Source organism: Condylura cristata, unplaced genomic scaffold (assembly GCF_000260355.1).
Source record: "Condylura cristata isolate star-nosed mole 26May11 unplaced genomic scaffold, ConCri1.0 scaffold00035, whole genome shotgun sequence".
NCBI lineage: Eukaryota > Metazoa > Chordata > Mammalia > Eulipotyphla > Talpidae > Condylura > Condylura cristata.
The window spans coordinates 2,912,685-2,931,005 of record NW_004567136.1 but is presented as its reverse complement, the minus strand read 5'-3'; the positions used below and the strand labels follow the sequence as shown (position 1 = coordinate 2,931,005).

At 42.7% G+C, this 18,321-nt stretch overlaps 1 protein-coding gene across 3 annotated transcripts in view; it reads right to left on the bottom strand.

Annotated features, from left to right (window-relative positions):
- Positions 1 to 18,321, bottom strand: part of LOC101631156 (E3 ubiquitin-protein ligase HERC2) — a 120,058-nt gene that overhangs the window by 101,544 nt on the left and 193 nt on the right. For 2 of the 3 annotated variants that reach the window (XM_004693063.2, XM_012732714.1), the window contains exons 2-3: positions 17,694 to 17,795; positions 6,802 to 6,916 (exon numbers count right to left, since the gene is read on the bottom strand). In XM_004693063.2, the coding sequence (XP_004693120.1) occupies positions 6,802 to 6,916; positions 17,694 to 17,765 (187 nt within the window). In that variant the 5' untranslated portion in view covers positions 17,766 to 17,795. Of the gene's footprint in view, positions 1 to 6,801; positions 6,917 to 17,693; positions 17,796 to 18,250; positions 18,305 to 18,321 lie in introns of those variants that run through there. The other variant, XM_012732713.1, reaches the window with a different exon arrangement.

Genomic DNA, 18,321 nt, shown 5'->3' with positions numbered 1-18,321 from the left:
TTCTGCTCCCCACTCTGACTCTGGTGAATCCTCTCACCACCCCTGCACCTCTGGCCTGTACCCCAGTTCTATATGCATAAATAAATCTTTAACAATAATAATAATAATAATTTACACTCACCAGTTCTATATGCACAAATAAATCTTTAACAATAATAATAATAATAATTTACACTCACCAGTTCTATATGCACAAATAAATCTTTAACAATAATAATAATAATAATTTACACTCACCAAATTGGAGATTATTAGAAAGTTAAAATGTAAGCTCAGGTTAGGATTTTTCCCCTTTTAAATCAATTTAGTTTACTGACCATCCCAAGTGCCAAGACGTGTGCCATAAGCCCTGAAGGGTCTGCCCAGTGACTATGCAGTGCCAAGCACCGGTAGAAACATGGCCCTAGAAGAACACAACTTCAGCACTCCTGGTAGGCGAGGACCCCCCCAATCAGACAGGCTGCCACCTGAGCTATGAGGCACTCTTCCAGGTGCGACAGGCCCCCGGGGCACCCTGGAGGCAGCCCATCACCAAGGCAAGAAGTATGAAATCCAAAGGTCTAACATTACCAACACACAAATGTACAACTAAGTGCATCACAGTGCCAGGAGCAAACTTGGCTAAGGAACCGCTCATTCCACTCACATGCACCAAAGTGCACGTGGGCGCATATTGCCTCTGTGAAGCCATGAAAACAGAGGGGCACACAAACACGTGAAAGAGGAAAACTTCTGAAAGGATCTTAGTGGGCCAGGAACTGTGAAGTGAGAGGAACTCCGCGACCCTCAGTTCCCGAGTCCCACAGAGGCACAGTCACCAGCACATCTGTCGGGCCCCCTCTTCAACCCCCTAGCACAGATCTGGTTAACACCACCACTCATGCTTACAGGAATATCCAAGCTCCTTGGTATTTAATATAGATGTTTTTTATAATGTACACATATTTTTACACATACAAAAGTACAAGCATACAGCACCTCTAAATTAAGCATTACAGATCTACTTAAAACACAGAAAAGGTTCTCAACATCGTGGTACATCAGAAGCACAGGGCGAGGGGCCTTGAGACACACACACATACACAAGTGTTGTTAACCCCACTCCTGAATTCTAGCACCTGAGATTCAAACTCAGTGAGTCTGGGCAGCAGCATTTTTAATTCCAGATTTTTTAAATTAATACTGAATATTAATTTTTAATATTCTGCCAGAATTAAGAACTACTGGCCTAGAAAATAAAATTTTTATTGAGACAAGGAAGATCAATAATGCATGTTTATGGATACTAAAGTCACACTTGATAAATTAAGGCCACACAGAAATCTACAAAGCTTTTTTTTTCTGTATACTTTTTTTTTTAAAGATTTGTTTATTTATGCATACAGAGATGGGGTACAGGCCAGAGGTGCAGGGGCGGTGAGAGATTTCACCAGAGACAGAGTGGGGAGCAGAACAGGCAGATCAACAAAATACACTGCTGAGGAGAGCAATGGTCAGGTCAGGAGAGGTCTGCTGCGCCATGTGGGTCACCTCTAGGCGGGATCGAACCATGCTGAAGTGGCTTTAGCTTCTTAGTGCTGTGCTTTAACCCACTGCGCCACCAGGGAGGGCCCAGAAGTCTACAAAGCTTTTTAAAAGCAGGACAAAGGAGGGAAAAAGGACAAATCACCTCTGCACTCATGTTTTTGACAAACTACTTACCTTTTTATGAAAAATAATGAAATAATTGCTACTGAGTTTTATGATTAAGAACAGAGGGTGGAGGGAAGTGCATGGGATTATGGTGGTGGCACACAAGTGACTTGGTGATGGGAAACACGCGGGGATTACAATTGAGATGGAAAAAAATGTACAAAATAATGTAAAAATAAACTGTTATAAAAAAAATAGAAAAAAAAAGAACAGAGGGTGATTAGTTTTTTAATTTTGCTCAAGGGTGAGAAAAATGTCCTGAACAGAAAACCCCTCAGAATTCACCCTCAGACAAGCTGTTAGGCTTGAGGTGGGTTAGCTTCTCTGAACCTCAGCTGTGCCATCAGTGAAGGCTAAAGCCCACCTCCAGCTGCTACGTGATGGGGTCAGTACATATGCACGTCAGACTGTAGGGGCGGGGCTTCTCTGAGTCACCCATCCACTCTGCACTGGACTTAGTGAAAATGTCCTTAACGGGTAGACCCTGATCCAGGAGAGAGGGGGTGGCACTGTCTGGGGCAGAGGGCCACCAGGACCCAAAGCCACCAACGGCATTCCACTGTGGAAGAAGGTTCACTTACTTTTCGTTTTACTTGAATCATGACCTTTAAGAAAGCACATTCACTATCATTTGCTACTTAAAATGACTAAGAAAAAACTATGGGTAACAAGGATCTCTACAAAAACAAAATCAACAGAATGGGAGGTGTGGGGGTGGGGTGTGTATGTGCACATGTGTGTACATGCATGTGTGTACAAGTTCACACACACAAGTGCATGCATGGCACGTGCATACACACACGTGGGCTGAGAGATGGAAGAAGTGGTGCACAAGATTCTGGAAGTGCAAGTCCAAGATCTGCAGTAGACCTGCAGGCCCGAGACCCAGAGAGCTGCTGACTGACAGTTTTAGTCCAAAGGCAATGAGCTGGCAGAATTCCTACATGCTGGGAGGAAGTCAGTGTTTTTTCTACTGAATCGTTTGGCTCTTCAACTGATTAGATAGGCCCACCCTCATACAGAGGATAATCTGTCTTACCCAAAGTCCATGGATTTAAATGTGAATCTCATCCAACTGACAGCTTCACCAAAAAAGAAGTTCATAGTATTTGACCAGTATCAAAGTACCATGGCCTAGTCAATTTACAGATGAAATTAACCAGCACACTAAGGATCATAACTAATCAAATATTAATTCTAAAAAGCTATTAGATGTTTTTGTAGGACACTAAAATTTGTTTTTCAGTTATTTACAAAGAAGTTTAAGTATAAAAACTTTCTAATGGTACACAAACAAGGAAGTGGCCAAATTTCCCTGATTCATCTGCATTGTAATGATACAATGCAACATTTGTTATTTCTCACTTTATTACAAATGTAACACCGGCAAGATACCTCAAAAAAAAAATCTATAGCAACAGATGAAGGTCAGTTAATAGGAAAATTATTCTCAAATGAGAAGAAGTCATCTATCAAATCAATTATGGGACTTTAAAAGATGGAGAAATAAAATTTACCAAGAATACTCAGAAAACAGAGCCCATACAGCAAAGCAGCTCAAAGCCACCGCCTGAGAGGCACAATAAAGAACAGGTCAGGTCCCATCCTCCCAAGGATGTCTGGACAGTGCCAGCTGGCATGAAGGTACCAGCAGCAGGAGACACTCTCTGACTCCCTACACTCACCTGATCCCTCTTGAGTGCAGGGTTGTTACAAGGCAGGATAAGGGGCATGACTGAGCAAGAGAGGGCCAAAGAGCAGGGAGCACAATAAATGAAGCAGGGTCAGAGAGACGTATGAATGAGGCAGGTGAGTGCTGACATGCAGGATGAGGGGCTGAGTACTGGACCTGGCACAGGATCTCTAGAGCCCTCCCTAGCAGCTTCCCGAATCACTCTGCTGTTTCCTTCCCACTGCTAGTTTTCACCATTGACCCAGTTAGAATGGAAGCTCCAGGAATGTGGAGGCCATGCCTGATTCATTCACCATCATCTGGCTCATTCATCCACTACCTACAACCCTCCTCACTGCCAGACCAAACCAGGTAAGCCAATGAGTGAATGAATGAATTTGTGACTTACATGACAACATCAACTCATTGATGTCCCACTGGGAGACACATTGCAGATTCCAGGACCGCAGATAAGAGAGACAGCAGAAGCAGCTGACCTCTCCTGACCCGCCCGCTGCTCCCCTCAGCAGTGTACTTTGTCAGTCTGCCTGTTCTGCTCCCCACTCTGTGTCTGGTGAATCCTCTTACCACCCCTGCACCTCTGACCTGTACCCCGGTTCTATATGCGCAAATAAATCTTTAAAAATAAATGAATAAATAAACACTGATGCCACCATCATGGGAGTCCCAAGCAATGCTCAGCAGCTCATCACTATCTTCAGAGTTTCCCTGTGTTTCAAGGAATCTCTAGGTTGTTATAGAAAAAGCTATCACATCAAAAAGAAAAAAATTAACAATTCCTAGATAAACCTCAAATAAGCGGAATGTTATTTAAACAAGCACACTGCAGTTCCCAGGATGGTAGGAGGCAGGTGAGATCATGCCTGCCTCCTGCTGGGGGAGGGGGGCAATTACCCTGTCCTCACAGGGCAGGGCTGAAGTTTTTCCTGGGAAGGATTTCACTCCTGCCCATTGTTTCAGCCCAAGCAGTTAACCATAGGGTTATCATCTGCTTCCTTCCAAAACAAAAGGCCAGAAGTTGAGTCTTCAATAAACAAGAACAAAGGCAAGGCCTCTGTGGAATTACCAACCCCGCGGGGAACAGATTCTAGCAAAAGCTGACATCACTGCTTGGAACGGACACACCAAGGGTGAGTTCAGTCTTCCAAACAGAACTCAAGATCCAAAGCAGTAAGAACTCATTATGGAGGACAGAATAGAGTTATGAGGGAAATTTCACTTGCTGTGAATCAAATGGGTTGTTTTTAATGTTGTTTTGTAAACAACACCTGAGAAAGCTTTTCCTTTTCTGTACTCCCAATGGAGTACAGACATGACAGACCCTCAGAAAAGCAAACAATATCACAGGGGCTTGGAAAGTTCCCAGGCCCCTTGTCAACTCTAAGGAATCAGAATCTCAGGAGGGCACAGCCAGCCATGGGTGTCTGACCCAGCTCTCCAGGCGATCCCGGTGACCAACGGTTTGAGGACCCTTGATGAGGGGGCCAACATTTAATGCTTTGCACTCTCACTGCCAGGAAGATAAAGTACTTTTCCTAACATCCATGGTCCCCTATGCTGCTAAACATTAGTGTGCAAGTGTCCCTGGGGATGTGTCCATGACCATCTGCAGGCTTACCCTGGGGATTTAAAATGCAGCTCGGTACTCAAAGGCATCCATTTCCTTCCATGTGGGCCCAGGCGACTTCTGTGACTCCTGCTCCTGTCACTGCTCCTCCTCTGTACAATTACTGTCAGTTGTGCATTCTGTAGTCCTCCACCTGAAGTCTGTGCCCACAGCCCTGGAAACCATACACACCAGCACTCTAGCGCCCAGGCCAGCCCTCCCAACTGCTTCCCAGACCACAGAAAACACTCCACCCTCAACTCCATGGGGTCTTCCTGTAACACATCTTCATATGTGGATGTTTTTTCTGCCCAAATAATCACAAGTTCTTCTGGAAACATTGCTGTTTTACACCTCTCCCCCATTTCAAAAAAAACCTGTAAACAAAGCCAATGGGAAAGTATTCAACTGACACAAGAGAGAAGTGAAATGTTGATGTTCAAAAAAAGAAAGAAAGAAACTGCCTCCAGGCTTTTATGTTGGAACGCATAAGAACTCAAGTCCTAGATAGACAACACAACGGTCACACATGTGTACAATATGAAGGCAGAAAAAGCTAAAAATAAGATTCATGGAACTACAGAAGACAGTCCTGGTGTCCATGAGGGTAATAGAAATAACAGTCAAGCTTTTTCAACAGGTCTAACTTCACTTTCTTTCTCTACCCCCTTGTTATTTGTGCCAACTGTGGCCTCCATTTCTTTGCAGAGTTGAGATGAAAGGAAATAACAGATCACTTTAAAGAAAAAGATGGAGAGGTAGGGAACCCTGCAAAAAACAAGTGGAGAAAACACTGGATGTAGGGAGTGAGTGCACAGCTGCCAGCTGTAGATATCATTCCACTGTTCCGTGTGTGTGGAAATATTCATAATAAAATATTAGCGGAAAAAGAACAACTTTGCTAGTCAATATATCTAAAAAGGTATACTTATGTTTTTCCAATGTGATTTAAAGTAGACGCTATCCCAATTCATTCAACATGAATGAATGTTCTACTGAAATACAATTTTTAGAGGTCTCACTGGTGGTACAAGGGGTTAAGTCTCAGGACTATAAGCTATCTGCAGGCAAGTCAGCATGAGTTCGATCCCCGGCTAGGGAAGTGACCCACATGGCACAGCAGGCCTCTCCTGTCCTGCTGCTCCCCTCAGCAGTGGATTTCAATATATCTGCCTGTTCTGCTCCCCATTCTCTCTCTGGTGAATCCTTTTACCCCCACACCTCTGACCTGCACCCCAGCTCTTGTATGCATAAATAAAGCTTTTGAAAAATAATAAAATACCATTTCTATCTATCTTGATTTTCAAATAGTATGACTAATAAACCTTAGCAGTGGGTCACAAGTGGGAATTTTTTAAAGTTTATAGTTTTGGAATGGACACAGGCATCCGTTTTTTTTAAATGTCAATGGTGATCCTTACACAAAAAGTGGAGGACAATCAAATGACAGTTTTGTTGAGATTTTGTAACTACAGAGCTAATTACTCACTGGTATTTCTGCATTTAGACAATACAGAAGGGACCAAGCCTTGCCACAGGCAGAATGTTCCCAAAAAGTGTTCTATGTGATTCTGCAAAGGAGAGTCATCAGGAAAAACTACAGCAATAATCATTTCTAGTCAATCTTAGATGAAATGTCTTCAATTCACACAGAACAATAAAATCTAGGCAGCTCATCAAATTATCATTTAGACCACAATCACAAGAGCGAAAATGAAACTCCAAAGATCCAAAGAGTTACATTCAAACACACTTGTTCCTGCAGCACACCCCAAAGTATCTATGAAATGCAAATTAGAAAGGTCCTTACCTTTTCTAGGAGGCAGCTCTCCGTTCTGGGTTATTTCTGTCCCATTATATATAATTTCTCCATCTTTAACCATTTCATTCCACAGACCACAGAGCCCATCTCTCGTGAATGCAAGCTGGCAATGATAAACAAGATACACTTACAGAGCGATCGCACTCACATTCTTAAAGAATGACAGGAAAAAATATTTTACTTCCTCTTATTCAGTCATTGAACACTGAATGAAAATCACCCCAAGAAAATATAGTAAGTGGGTAAAAGGCACAGGGCATCATAGTATATGTGCTATGCTAACTTTCATGAAACATAAGGAAAACACAGGTGGTTCATGCTTGCACTCTGTGAAGAAAAACCAAAAATGTTATAATTGTCGATATCGAGACGGGAAGGAGAACATGGGGAGGGCAGTAGAGACGAGTCAGAACAAAGTCTTGAGTACACTTCCTACATTTTTACTTCTAAAACATGTGCATGGGGTGTCCCTGGTGGTCTAGGTGTTAAATCCCGGCACTATCACCACTCTAGCCTGCCAGGCCCAGATAGGGAACTGACCCACAAGGCCCGGCAGACCTCTCCTGTCTAACCTGGTCTGCCCGCTGCTCCCTCAGCAGTGTATTTCAGTGGATCCGCTTGTTCTGCTCCCCACTCTGTCTCTGGTGAGTCCTCTCACCCCTGCAACCTTGGCCTGCACCCCAGTTCTATGCAATAAATTTTATAACTACTTCACGTATAGTATATGATAAAGTGTTAATCAGTCATACACAATCAAGCATACTAATGTTATCATTGGATACTAAGCTTTTTTTATTTTAAGATTTATTTATTTATTCATACAGAACTGGGGTACAGGCCAGAGATGCGGAGGGTGAGAGGATTCACCAGGGACAGAGTGGGGAGCAGAACAGGCAGATCGACAAAGTACACTGGTGAGGGGAGCAGCGGGCGAGTCAGGAGAGGTCTGCCGCGCCATGTGGTCACCTCTGGGGCAGGCGGGGAATGAACTCATGAAGAAAGGGCTTAAGCTTCTTAGAGCTGTGCTTTAACCTGCTGTGCCACCAGGGAGGGCCGATACTAAGCTTTTTAAGATTTGCAAGAGATAAAAATCAGAAAATTTTAAAAACAATCTGATTAGAAATCTCCATGTAAATTTCAATCTTAATTTATTTGCTAGTTGTCTTTGGAGAGGACCTCCAATAGTACCCAGACACTGGTACTATAGTACCCAGACACTGGTTTCTAAATATCACTTCTCACTAAATAAAGCAAGGGTTTTGGGGAAAAGACAGATTCAAAGGTCAGGACAGGCAGTGACACTGGAATATCTTAGGTGTACATCAAAAAATTACTCAGTCTGATGGAAACTCTACTGGCCAAATTTAGGACAGTTTTGAGCTGCAAAATACATAGACTATACTGAGCTGCAAGAACAAATAAAAACCCAAGTCCATTAGTGAAATTCAAAGGAAAAAAAAAAACAAGAATGCCTGGTATGTCAGGAGTTATGTGACAGAAAAGGCTTCCCAGTGCAAGCTGTCTGTTGGGGTGGGAGGGAGGGCGAGGGGCTGGGGGAGAGCGGCTGCAGGCTTCTACTCTCCAAACTGCAGGGCAGCAGCTCTGTGCCACCAGACACTGAACATTAAAACAGGCACATCTCTGCCCATTTTCAATGGGAGGCTGGGCTGCTGCTCTGGTCACAAGTTCACTTAACTGGGACCTTGTCACCACCCTCACAAAGCATCCACGATGTCCCACCTGTTTCTTTAAAATGGAGCAAGGACTGATGGGAACTTTGTGAGCAATCTCAGCACAGAACTCTAGACCCTCAAGTCTTTTTTTTTGCCCAACCTTTTTGCAACTCTGTGTTTTATACTCTCACTTTTATCTAAAATGTCTAGTGTAGGCAAAACTCTAAGATGGCCCCCCAAGACCCTCACCCTCTGGTGCACCGCCCTCTGAGTATGGATGACACCTCTAAGTAGGATGAGCTCTCATACCTTTGACGCTTTTTTGCCTTTCTAAAGCACAAGTGATGGCATTTCTCATATAATTAAGGTCCCAAATCCATCAATGTCCAGTTATTTAAAAGGAAGTTGATCCTGAAGGCCCTACTTAGCAGTGGGAAAGCCCTGAAGAGGCCGGGCCCACCTCTGTGGCTATCTGGTGGCAGACAGCCCCGCCAATGGAGAAGAATGGCCTCGAGAAGCCCTCGACCCAGTCCCCTGACAGCAGCAGGGGAATCCTGCCAGTAGGACTGCAGAGAGAAGCAGATGAGAGCACACAGACACCCTGCTGGGAGCCCATGACAGCCAAAGGGGAGGGTCCAGCAAAGACAGGGCCAGACTCTTTCCCCACAGAAACTGGGGAGATAGGACACAGTAAGTTCCTGGAAACAACTAAACCAATGATTTGTTATAGAGCAACAGAAAACCAATTCAGCATCCAGCTTAATTTTCATAAAAGCAATCATTTTCTTTCAACACTCATATTTGTCTTTCACATCACTAAAGAGAACTGCCATAAACACAACCGGGACTGAAACATATGACTCTTGGCAAAAGTATCAAAGGGTAGGGGCGGGAAAGTAAATTCCTCCCTAAACACTGGGCCACGTGCACTCAGGGCCCTGGGGTCTCAGCGAGGGACTGGGAAGAGCTGGCTCAGCTGCATGTGCAGGTGACAAGGGGCTCACAGGAGCGCTGGAGTCCAGCCCAGTGCCCACACATCCACACAAAGCAAACACCCTGACTAAACAGCCCTGGGAGCACCATGCTCCCGAAATGACATGCCGGTTTTAGTTACTCAGGAAATAAATGATCTGAACCTTAATCACAACTCAGTTACCACTGCACTGCAAGGTGACAGAAACAAAACTAGAAACAAGAGAAAATAATTTACATGGCCATTGCCAAAGAAACCCTTTCCCCAAAAAAGGATACAAACCCAAGCCATGGGAAGCAGAGGGTTTATGACTTCTCAGACCAAATAGGATAGACCAGATGTGACAAATAGGATAGATCAGATGTGAAAGAGGAAAGAAGCAGGAACAGAACAGAAATTGAGGGGAATTCACTCAGTTTTAACCATTGAGATCTGTACTAACTACTGAAGGTAACAAACAAGGAGACCCCCACATACACACAGATCTGGGATCCACCCATCCAAAGAAGAACTGGGTGCGGACCTCAGTAACCACTAAGCCAAGTACAACATCTCAAAGGATTTGAGGAAGGAGGAAAATTACTAAGACAACAGAGCAAGTTCCCTCCCTGGAGGAGGGCTTGGAAGAGCTAGACTGAAAGGCAGAGAGGAAGCCCCTCGGGGAGCTGTTCCAGGGCCCTGAGGGAAGTTTGGGGTCCTGAGGGGAAAGAAGCCAGGAAAACTGGAAAACAATCATGACAATGTCAAAAAAGCCTGTACAGGAAATCAAAGATACTCAGCTTATCTACTGATGAGTATATGCATAAACGGGTGTCTTCTCTTCATTAGCAGCTAACATACTCAAAGTTCCCAATGGAAGATGGCATACGTCTTAAATTTCCCTTTTGAATTGAGAGTAGATGCAGATATTTTTCAAGAGCCAGCAAGGGGAGTCGTAACAGGGAGGTATTGGGGGACAGTGAAATCAAGTTCACAAATCTCTGGGTCTTTCAAAAGTAGCTTAACTCCCAAGTTTGGACTCTTCTCACCAACACGCCACCCACATACACACAGAGCGAGCAGCTCAGGGGAGTCATGCCCCCAATAGGTGCTACAGACACTTAACACACCAATAAGATCGTGATTAGGCCCTGAAGGTCTCTATTAAAATGACTATGGATGCTCCTGGCTTTTCAATGTGGTCACATCTCAAGAAAACCCAAACCTGGTAATATTGCCAGGAAAAGTACACTTCCACACCTAGCCTGCTGGACATCATAGCTAGCCCAGCCTACACTAACATACTCAGACACACTGGCCTACAGCTGGGCGGTTACCTTCAGATTCACCAAGTGTATGTGCTTTTTCTTCAAATCACCAGAAGCAGAAGATACATGAGCATTTTGTAGATATGATGGGATTTGTGAAAGCACAAAACACAGTATCTAAACTACGTGGCAAACGCATCACACTGTACTAGCTGTTTCCCCTCGTGAGCTCACGTTGACAGGAAGCAGGGCTCACTGCCGCTATCCAGCACCACTGGAGCGCATCCTACTGCACAGGCTAGCCAGGGGAAGACCAACATTCAAGTTGAGAAGTCTGGCTTCCACTGACAGCCTATAGCAGTCACACCAATGTCAAGACATAAAGTCAGAATTTTAAGCCAAAGACACCTACCCTTCAGAACGGCATGATTACACAATAAAAAAAAAAACAAAAAAAAACTGAATGGCATTTTGATTGACTTATAGGTCAGAAAGTGTTTTATATTTCTTATTTTTATGCCTGAAATATAGTCTGTGTAAATATTTGCAGCTATCTGCAGGACAACAGGCCAATTCCAAAAAATGTTAAGAGCAGGTTTTTAGGACAAGGAAGCTCAGACAGAAACAGAGTGGATCTATCTGTTAAATACTCAAAGCAGCGCAGGGCAGCAAGGAAGAGTAAGCCTGAGACCTGACAGAAGTGCAGCTCAGAGGCAACTTCCGAGCAAGTGATTCCAGAAGAGCTGAGAGGAAGGCTGGATGGAGCCCGGTGCTCAGGGGGAAAGGCCTGGAAGCACAAGCTCCCTGGGGCGCACGCAGCAGAAGCGCAGCAGAGGTGGAAGCAGACACCTCCCCGCAAGGAGCCTGCTCTCGATCCTTCACTTCCTGCTGCTCTGAAGCAGCCCGATGGCTTGCGCTCCCAGCTCAGTGGGTCCTCTCTGGAGAAGGATATCATTACCCAGGCATTGAGTTTCCACAACATTCTACACACAATAACCACAACTTAAACAAAAATAATAGTAGATAAAACCACATGGGTAAAAAGTGAAAAAAGTAGAAGAAATCAAGATCAAGAAATCAACAGAGGGCCCTCCCTGTGGCGCAGCGGGTTAAAGCACTGCACTGAGAATCTAAAGCCGCTTCCGCATGAGTTCGATTCCCGCCTGCCCCGGAGGTGACCACATGGCGTGGCAGACCTCTCCTGACCCGCCCGCTGCTTCCCTCAGCAGTGTACTTCGTAGATCTGCCTGTTCTGCTCCCCACTCTGTCTCTGGTGAAGCCTCTCGCCGCCCCTGAGCCTCTGGCCTGTACCCCAGTTCTGTATGAATAAATAAATAAATCTTTAAAAAAAAAAAAAAAAAGAAATCAACAGAAATAGATCAGGTGCAGATCCAGACACCAGAAATACAGGCACAGTCTTGGTCCTAGGAAGGAGGCTGAGCGAAGCGTGACGCATTACGTGACCGCGGCCAGCTCAGGGCTAGGAGGGGCAGGGAGCGCATGAAGCACAGAAACAGAATTTTACTAGGGCCAGCAAGTTCCACAACCCCAAAAGGCTCCTTCTTTGAACGGTAACAGTCCATTTGACCATGTGTTTTACATTATCCAATGGTTGAAAAGCAATCAAAAGGAGAAAAATATTTTGTTGACACATGAAAATGATGACATTCAAACGTCAACATCTATAAACTTGTAGTGGAGCCAGCCACAATCACTTGCTTATGTACTGTCTGTGGCTGCATTTGCACAGCAGAACTGAGCCGTTCTGACAAGCACATATGGCTCCCAGGAACATTTGCTATCTATCTGGCCCTTTACAGAACTCTGCTGAGTCCTGTGCTACTGTACCGCCCACATCCCCTAGAGAGCTGCAGATACAGCAGGTCTCTCAGCGAGAAACCACATCACAGAATCCAAGGGAGGAATTAAATACCCAGTTTCCTGTCTCTCTCTCAATCAACCAGGCAAAGTTCCCCTCCTGGAGAGCCAGCCAGCTTCCACTCTCTCCACCTCCCAGGCTTTGCATTGCCTACCTTGGGAAGCCATAACCCACTCTGTTGTGTGACATTAGTCTAAGACTGAGTGGAGGGCAGCCCACAGACGTGCTGGGTTGTCGACCCAAAGGAAGGGGAGCACAGTGGAGTAACCGAAGAGGTGTCCAAAGTTTAAGATGGTCGAGCACTTGAAAAACCAGACTGAAAATGTTCACAGAGAGCTGCAAATTACTGTAAGGAAGTACCCAATGTGGCGATTTAACTGCCAAATACTTCAATATTTAAAATAGATACATTTTACTAAGTATAGTCATAACTCAGTGAAATTCATTTAAACCAAAGCACAGAATTTCTAGAACTGAAAAAATACAATGATCTAAAGCTAAAAGCTCACTGAGATTAAAAGCAGAGTGGGAAGGCCCATGCTTCTGCCAGAAAAGGGCTAACATCTTAGGAATTGCCTGTTATAATCAACTACAAAACAGACAGAATATACCAAGTAGCTGTATTCAAATGCTAAACAACAGACAGCCCAGAACTGAGATCCCTAAGAAGAGAACAAATAAAGGAAGGTCTACAAACTCTCAGCTCACTGCCTTACCAGTAGCTTCCCACTGACACAGAGAGGAACCCAAATAGAGCTGAGATCTTTGTGAATTGAGGAGACAGATGAACAGCAAGTAGGTCAAAGTGACAAGAATACAGTAGGGCAGGGAGCTGCACTGAGAGAATAATACCTGGAAATGAACAGAGGGACCCCTTGAGCCTTCAGCTGAGTACTGACCTGGTCATGGGTTGAGAAAGCTACCAAGGCTACAGAAAGAAACACTAGAGAGGAGTAAGGCAGAATCCCGTGAGTCACAATTTGGGAAAAGCTTATGTTTCACCAACAAAACAGAATATACCAAGCATCAGAATCCTAAGGATACTGCCTTAATCGGGCAGATAAATTAGCACAACATTAAAGACTATGCTAGATCAGTCCAAACAAACCTTAGGATAAAGTTTTTAAAAGATCGATGGATCCCAAGTAACTTGTATGCATGCCAGACAAAATTAATGTTCTTTAAAGAAGTAAAATAAAATCCAACACAACTTCTTTAAAAAGTCCATCATTCAATCAAAAAAAAATATTATCAGGCATGTAAACATGCTCCGTAGCCAGACCAATCAATCAATAGAAATAATAAATAAATCCAAAGGTGACAGACGAGGGAATCAGCAGATAAGCATATTAAAAAGCTTCATAATAGATGTGTTCCACATACTCAGACAAAAATATGAACATGAATATGAGTGAAATGGAAGATTTCAAGAGGACCCAAATGCTAACTCTAGGAAAAACAATTTCTAAAGTAAAAACTCAAACACACAGGATTACTAGATTAGACACTGCAGAATAGCTACACTATGACCAACATCCCTACACATACGAAGTGCATGCACTACACTCTCCTTTTCAACACTCATTTAGCCTAGGTCGAAATAGGCCAGGTGCTTGCTGCCCATCACCAACCTTCACGACAACCTACAGTCACTCCACCACCCACAGATTTTCACTACTTCATTCCTCATGATGGGCTCATGGCAACAAGATCTCCCAAGTTCTTGTTCATTCATAAGTATGTGTCATCTTCACCTGGAAAGTTACTTTTGGCTCATATCTTCTTGAGTACCCTAAAAATGCTATTCAATTTTCTTTTGCATAAAGTCTTATAAAGTCAAAATTGGATAGTGAAGTCATTTTTCCTCTATATTATCACAATATAAAGAACCAAAGAATCAAAGCTAAAAGTTCCTAAAAAGACTAACAAAATTTATAAATGCCTAAGAAGATTGATCCAGAAAACAGAGAAGATACAAATAACCAAACACATGAAAAAGTGAGCAATGCTAACTACCCTACAGAAAACGTAATCAAAAGTCATTGTGTATATTTATTAACTAACTATACTTATAAAATTCTTTTATCTCTATCTCACCTATCAAGTGGAATAATCTAAGAACAGAATTTACCAAGATGTTCATGTATGTTCTTTAATCTACTGATATTTCCAAGCCTAAAGTGACAGCATACACACTAAATTTGACTTTAAAAGCTCATTTTTATACGCAATCATTTTAAACCGGTGATTAAAAGAGACAAATATATGGTCAAGCTGCTATCGATATACAACAATGTTGATGGGTCTGAAAAGCATTACACTGAATGAACAAAGCCAATCGCAAAAGGTCAGAGAACATGACAGCTATAAAGTGTCATAACTAGAGAGATGTATTGCCTGCTGTCAGCGATGGGGAGAAGGAAGAATTTGACTCTAGAGGGGCAGCTAGAAGGGGATCTTTGTGCTGAGCAAACAGTCCTGGATCTCAGCTGGGGTGAGTTACATTAACTATCTATGAGCAATAAAATGGCATACACTGTTAACAATGTCAATTTCTTCATCCTGATACTGTACCATAGTCACATAAGATGTAACCATTGAAGGAGTCTGGACAAAGAATAAATAGCAGCTTCTCTTCCTTCTTTGCGACTTCCTGTGAGTCTATTATTATTTCAAAATAAAAACTTTAAAAAAACTGCTTCATACATATCCAATTTCATGCTCCTCTTCAAAGAACCCAAAAATAGAAACTGTAGGAGATTCATCTGAGTAGAGCTTATGCAAGAAGAAAGAACAGGATAACACCATTCCTGGACTCAAGCTCAAAGACACGCCCTTAGTCTTACATCAAAACTCCCAAATAAATGTATGTATGTTCTAAGAATAAAAAGGTTTTAAAGTATCATGTAGTATTTCCTATAGTTCCTTTCCTTAATTAATGTTTTGGTTCAATGAAAATCTACCAATCATATCAAGACTTTAAATGTCAACAAAAACGGTAATGGCACTGGCTACCTTAGCTAACATATCTGTACTGTACTGTATCTTCAAGAGCAGTGAAGGAAAAAATGGTGACTCAAGGTATTCTACATAACAATCAAAAATGAGTACAGAAAAAGCAAAAAAGCATTATGTATGTTTTTAAAAAAAAAACCACATGCCCTCCATCATAAAGGGAACTCCACTGGAACCAGCTGGTTGCAAGGTTCTAGGCCCAAAGTGTCTAAACATGTACAATCAAGTGTCCAGGACAGCTGTCTGTGTTCTTCATCATATCCACAGATTAAAGTTTTTAGTGTGAACAACTGATAAATTAATTTTTAACAATAAATTTTATAGTCCCCAAGTATCCTTTTTTTCTAAGTCACTAAAAATTACAAGAGCATTTCAAACAAAATAGCCACAGAATTGTGTGTATTAAATTTTGTTAAACTCAATGGGTAAGACACATTCTTCTATCACATTAGCCTACTCTATTCATTAACCAGGGGACAATTCAGTTTCCAATACAAAAGCACGGTCTAAAGAATGGGATGCTTCCCATTCCCAGTGGGAGAGACATCCCTAACCAGGATAAAACTTGTCAATCCAAAGCTTGCATCTTCAATGTGTCTACAGGAAGGATTCCAAAACTGTATTTAAGTAAACCCTTAGGGTAAAATGACCACACTCAACCCTCACTTTTAATGAGCAAAGTTAGAGAAATTTGAATAAAACCAATCTCAACAATCATTTTTTCCCCCCACAATATTGAATAGCTTCAATACCCATACCACATTTCTCCTCTGGGGCACTATCCAAAACCTAGGTGTCTTCATTTATTCCTAGGAGGAATTTAGTAGACTCTTGAAAGTTATTTAAAATTCCAAGAAAGCAAGCATCACAGATTATTAAGGAAAACGTCATTAGGTATTGTTCTTTAGTTCAACAAGTGTCTCAAAATGCATAAACAGTAAAAGAAAAACAATCCTTAAAACCAGTATGTCTGAATCTCCAGATTTCAAAAATAAAAAATTGTATTTACTTTCCCCACACCCCTTTAAAAAGCAGGACAAAGGAAAACATGCTGTGATTGCTAAATAAAAGCAAATGTTTAAGCAAAAACAAACCAAAAGAATAACTTTTATGCCAATTCTTCATCCAATTCTTTGTGCTTCTTATCGAACTTCACACCATCATAACAACCTAGATCTACAACATAATTCTAAATACTTAGCTCTCAGACCTACTGGAACTCAATACAAAACTATCAGGGAGGGGCAATAATGCCTTGCTACAAATATCTATGATCAATAGCTTAAGAAAACATGGCTCTTGATTAAAACCATCATGCACGATGCAAGATTTTTTTATAGAATGTAGACAGTTTAAGAAGTCCTTAAAACAATTATACTCAAAGAGGAAAAGACATACACAGTACAAAACACGTCAAAGACTTCTTTTTGCTGGTAGTGCAAAAAGAAAGTAGGTCTACCAAACCATTTGTAAATAAAACTAACTTGTGTAAAGAACAGCACATAAATATGTTACTGAGTTTCTGGACAAGCTCGCAGAAATTAAATCAAAACATTAGGGAATGTAAGACCACCAGTTTGTTTCCATGTCCTCCAGGTAAATTCTGGGTGTTCCTCATGGCAAGAACACAAACGCAAAACAGTTCAACTGAACTCTTGTCCCTCCAGAAACACGAGGAGGAGATCCCATAAAATGAGGGAGTTTCTGGAGGACCTAACAAATTGCTGCACTTTACATCTGCTCCACATCAATAGCTGAACACCTCAAAAACTGTCATTAAACAGTCACCAAGATATGGTTCAGAAAGCTAGACATCTTAAAAAACAGTAAATAAAAAAAAATCCACAACTAGATGTGAAGTTTCCTGCACTTACAAATAACGGTAATTAAACTGTGGCCACACACCATCTACAAAAACAGCAATAAAAACTGACACAATCAAAGGTTCGCTTTAAGTTACAGGAAGTAAACCTGTTCTCCAATTTAGCAAGATCCAATGTGCATCCCTTTAATAAATCCTGGCGAAAGCCTTAATCAGAAATTTAAAGATGGAGGCAGGAACACACCAAGAAAAAGGCATTTCAAAACCCCACCTGTATATCTGTTTTCAACCATTTGGAGTCAAGTCGAGCCTGGGCAGCCAGACAGAAAGAATCGGTGGGCATCTTTCCTCCGGTCTCCTCCCCGTATCAGACCTGCAAGTAAAACGAAATGTTGAGCACCCACGGCTTTTTGAATTTTACAAAGACCCTCCCGCAAGGCTGAATGCGGCAAAAGGGAGAACAGAAAGAGAGGAGAGGAGAAGAGCTGGGGGAGGGGAACGAGAGGAGGAGAGAATGAGAAAGATGGAGAAACAGGAGGAGGGCAGCAAAGCCTACTTCCAACCCAGGTAAGATCCACACATGGGATTCGCCCAGTTTTCTTTACTCCGTCGGCGAGACCTTGAGAATAGACGGTCACAGAAGACCAAATCACAATGTCATCCCCTTCCCTTAATCCAAAAGGAACACACACACACAGACTAGCAGCCCACACTTCAACGACAAGTGACACCAGCATGCATCTGTAGCTTTCTTCCAGACCGGTGAGCGGAGCGTGAAACAAATCAACCAACATTCACGTCTACAGGAAAATTCAAAACAATAATCACTTAGAAATGGACAGTCCCAGACGCGCGCCGCGGGCGGTCCGCGCAGGCCCACGTCCGGCGGTCGCGCCAAC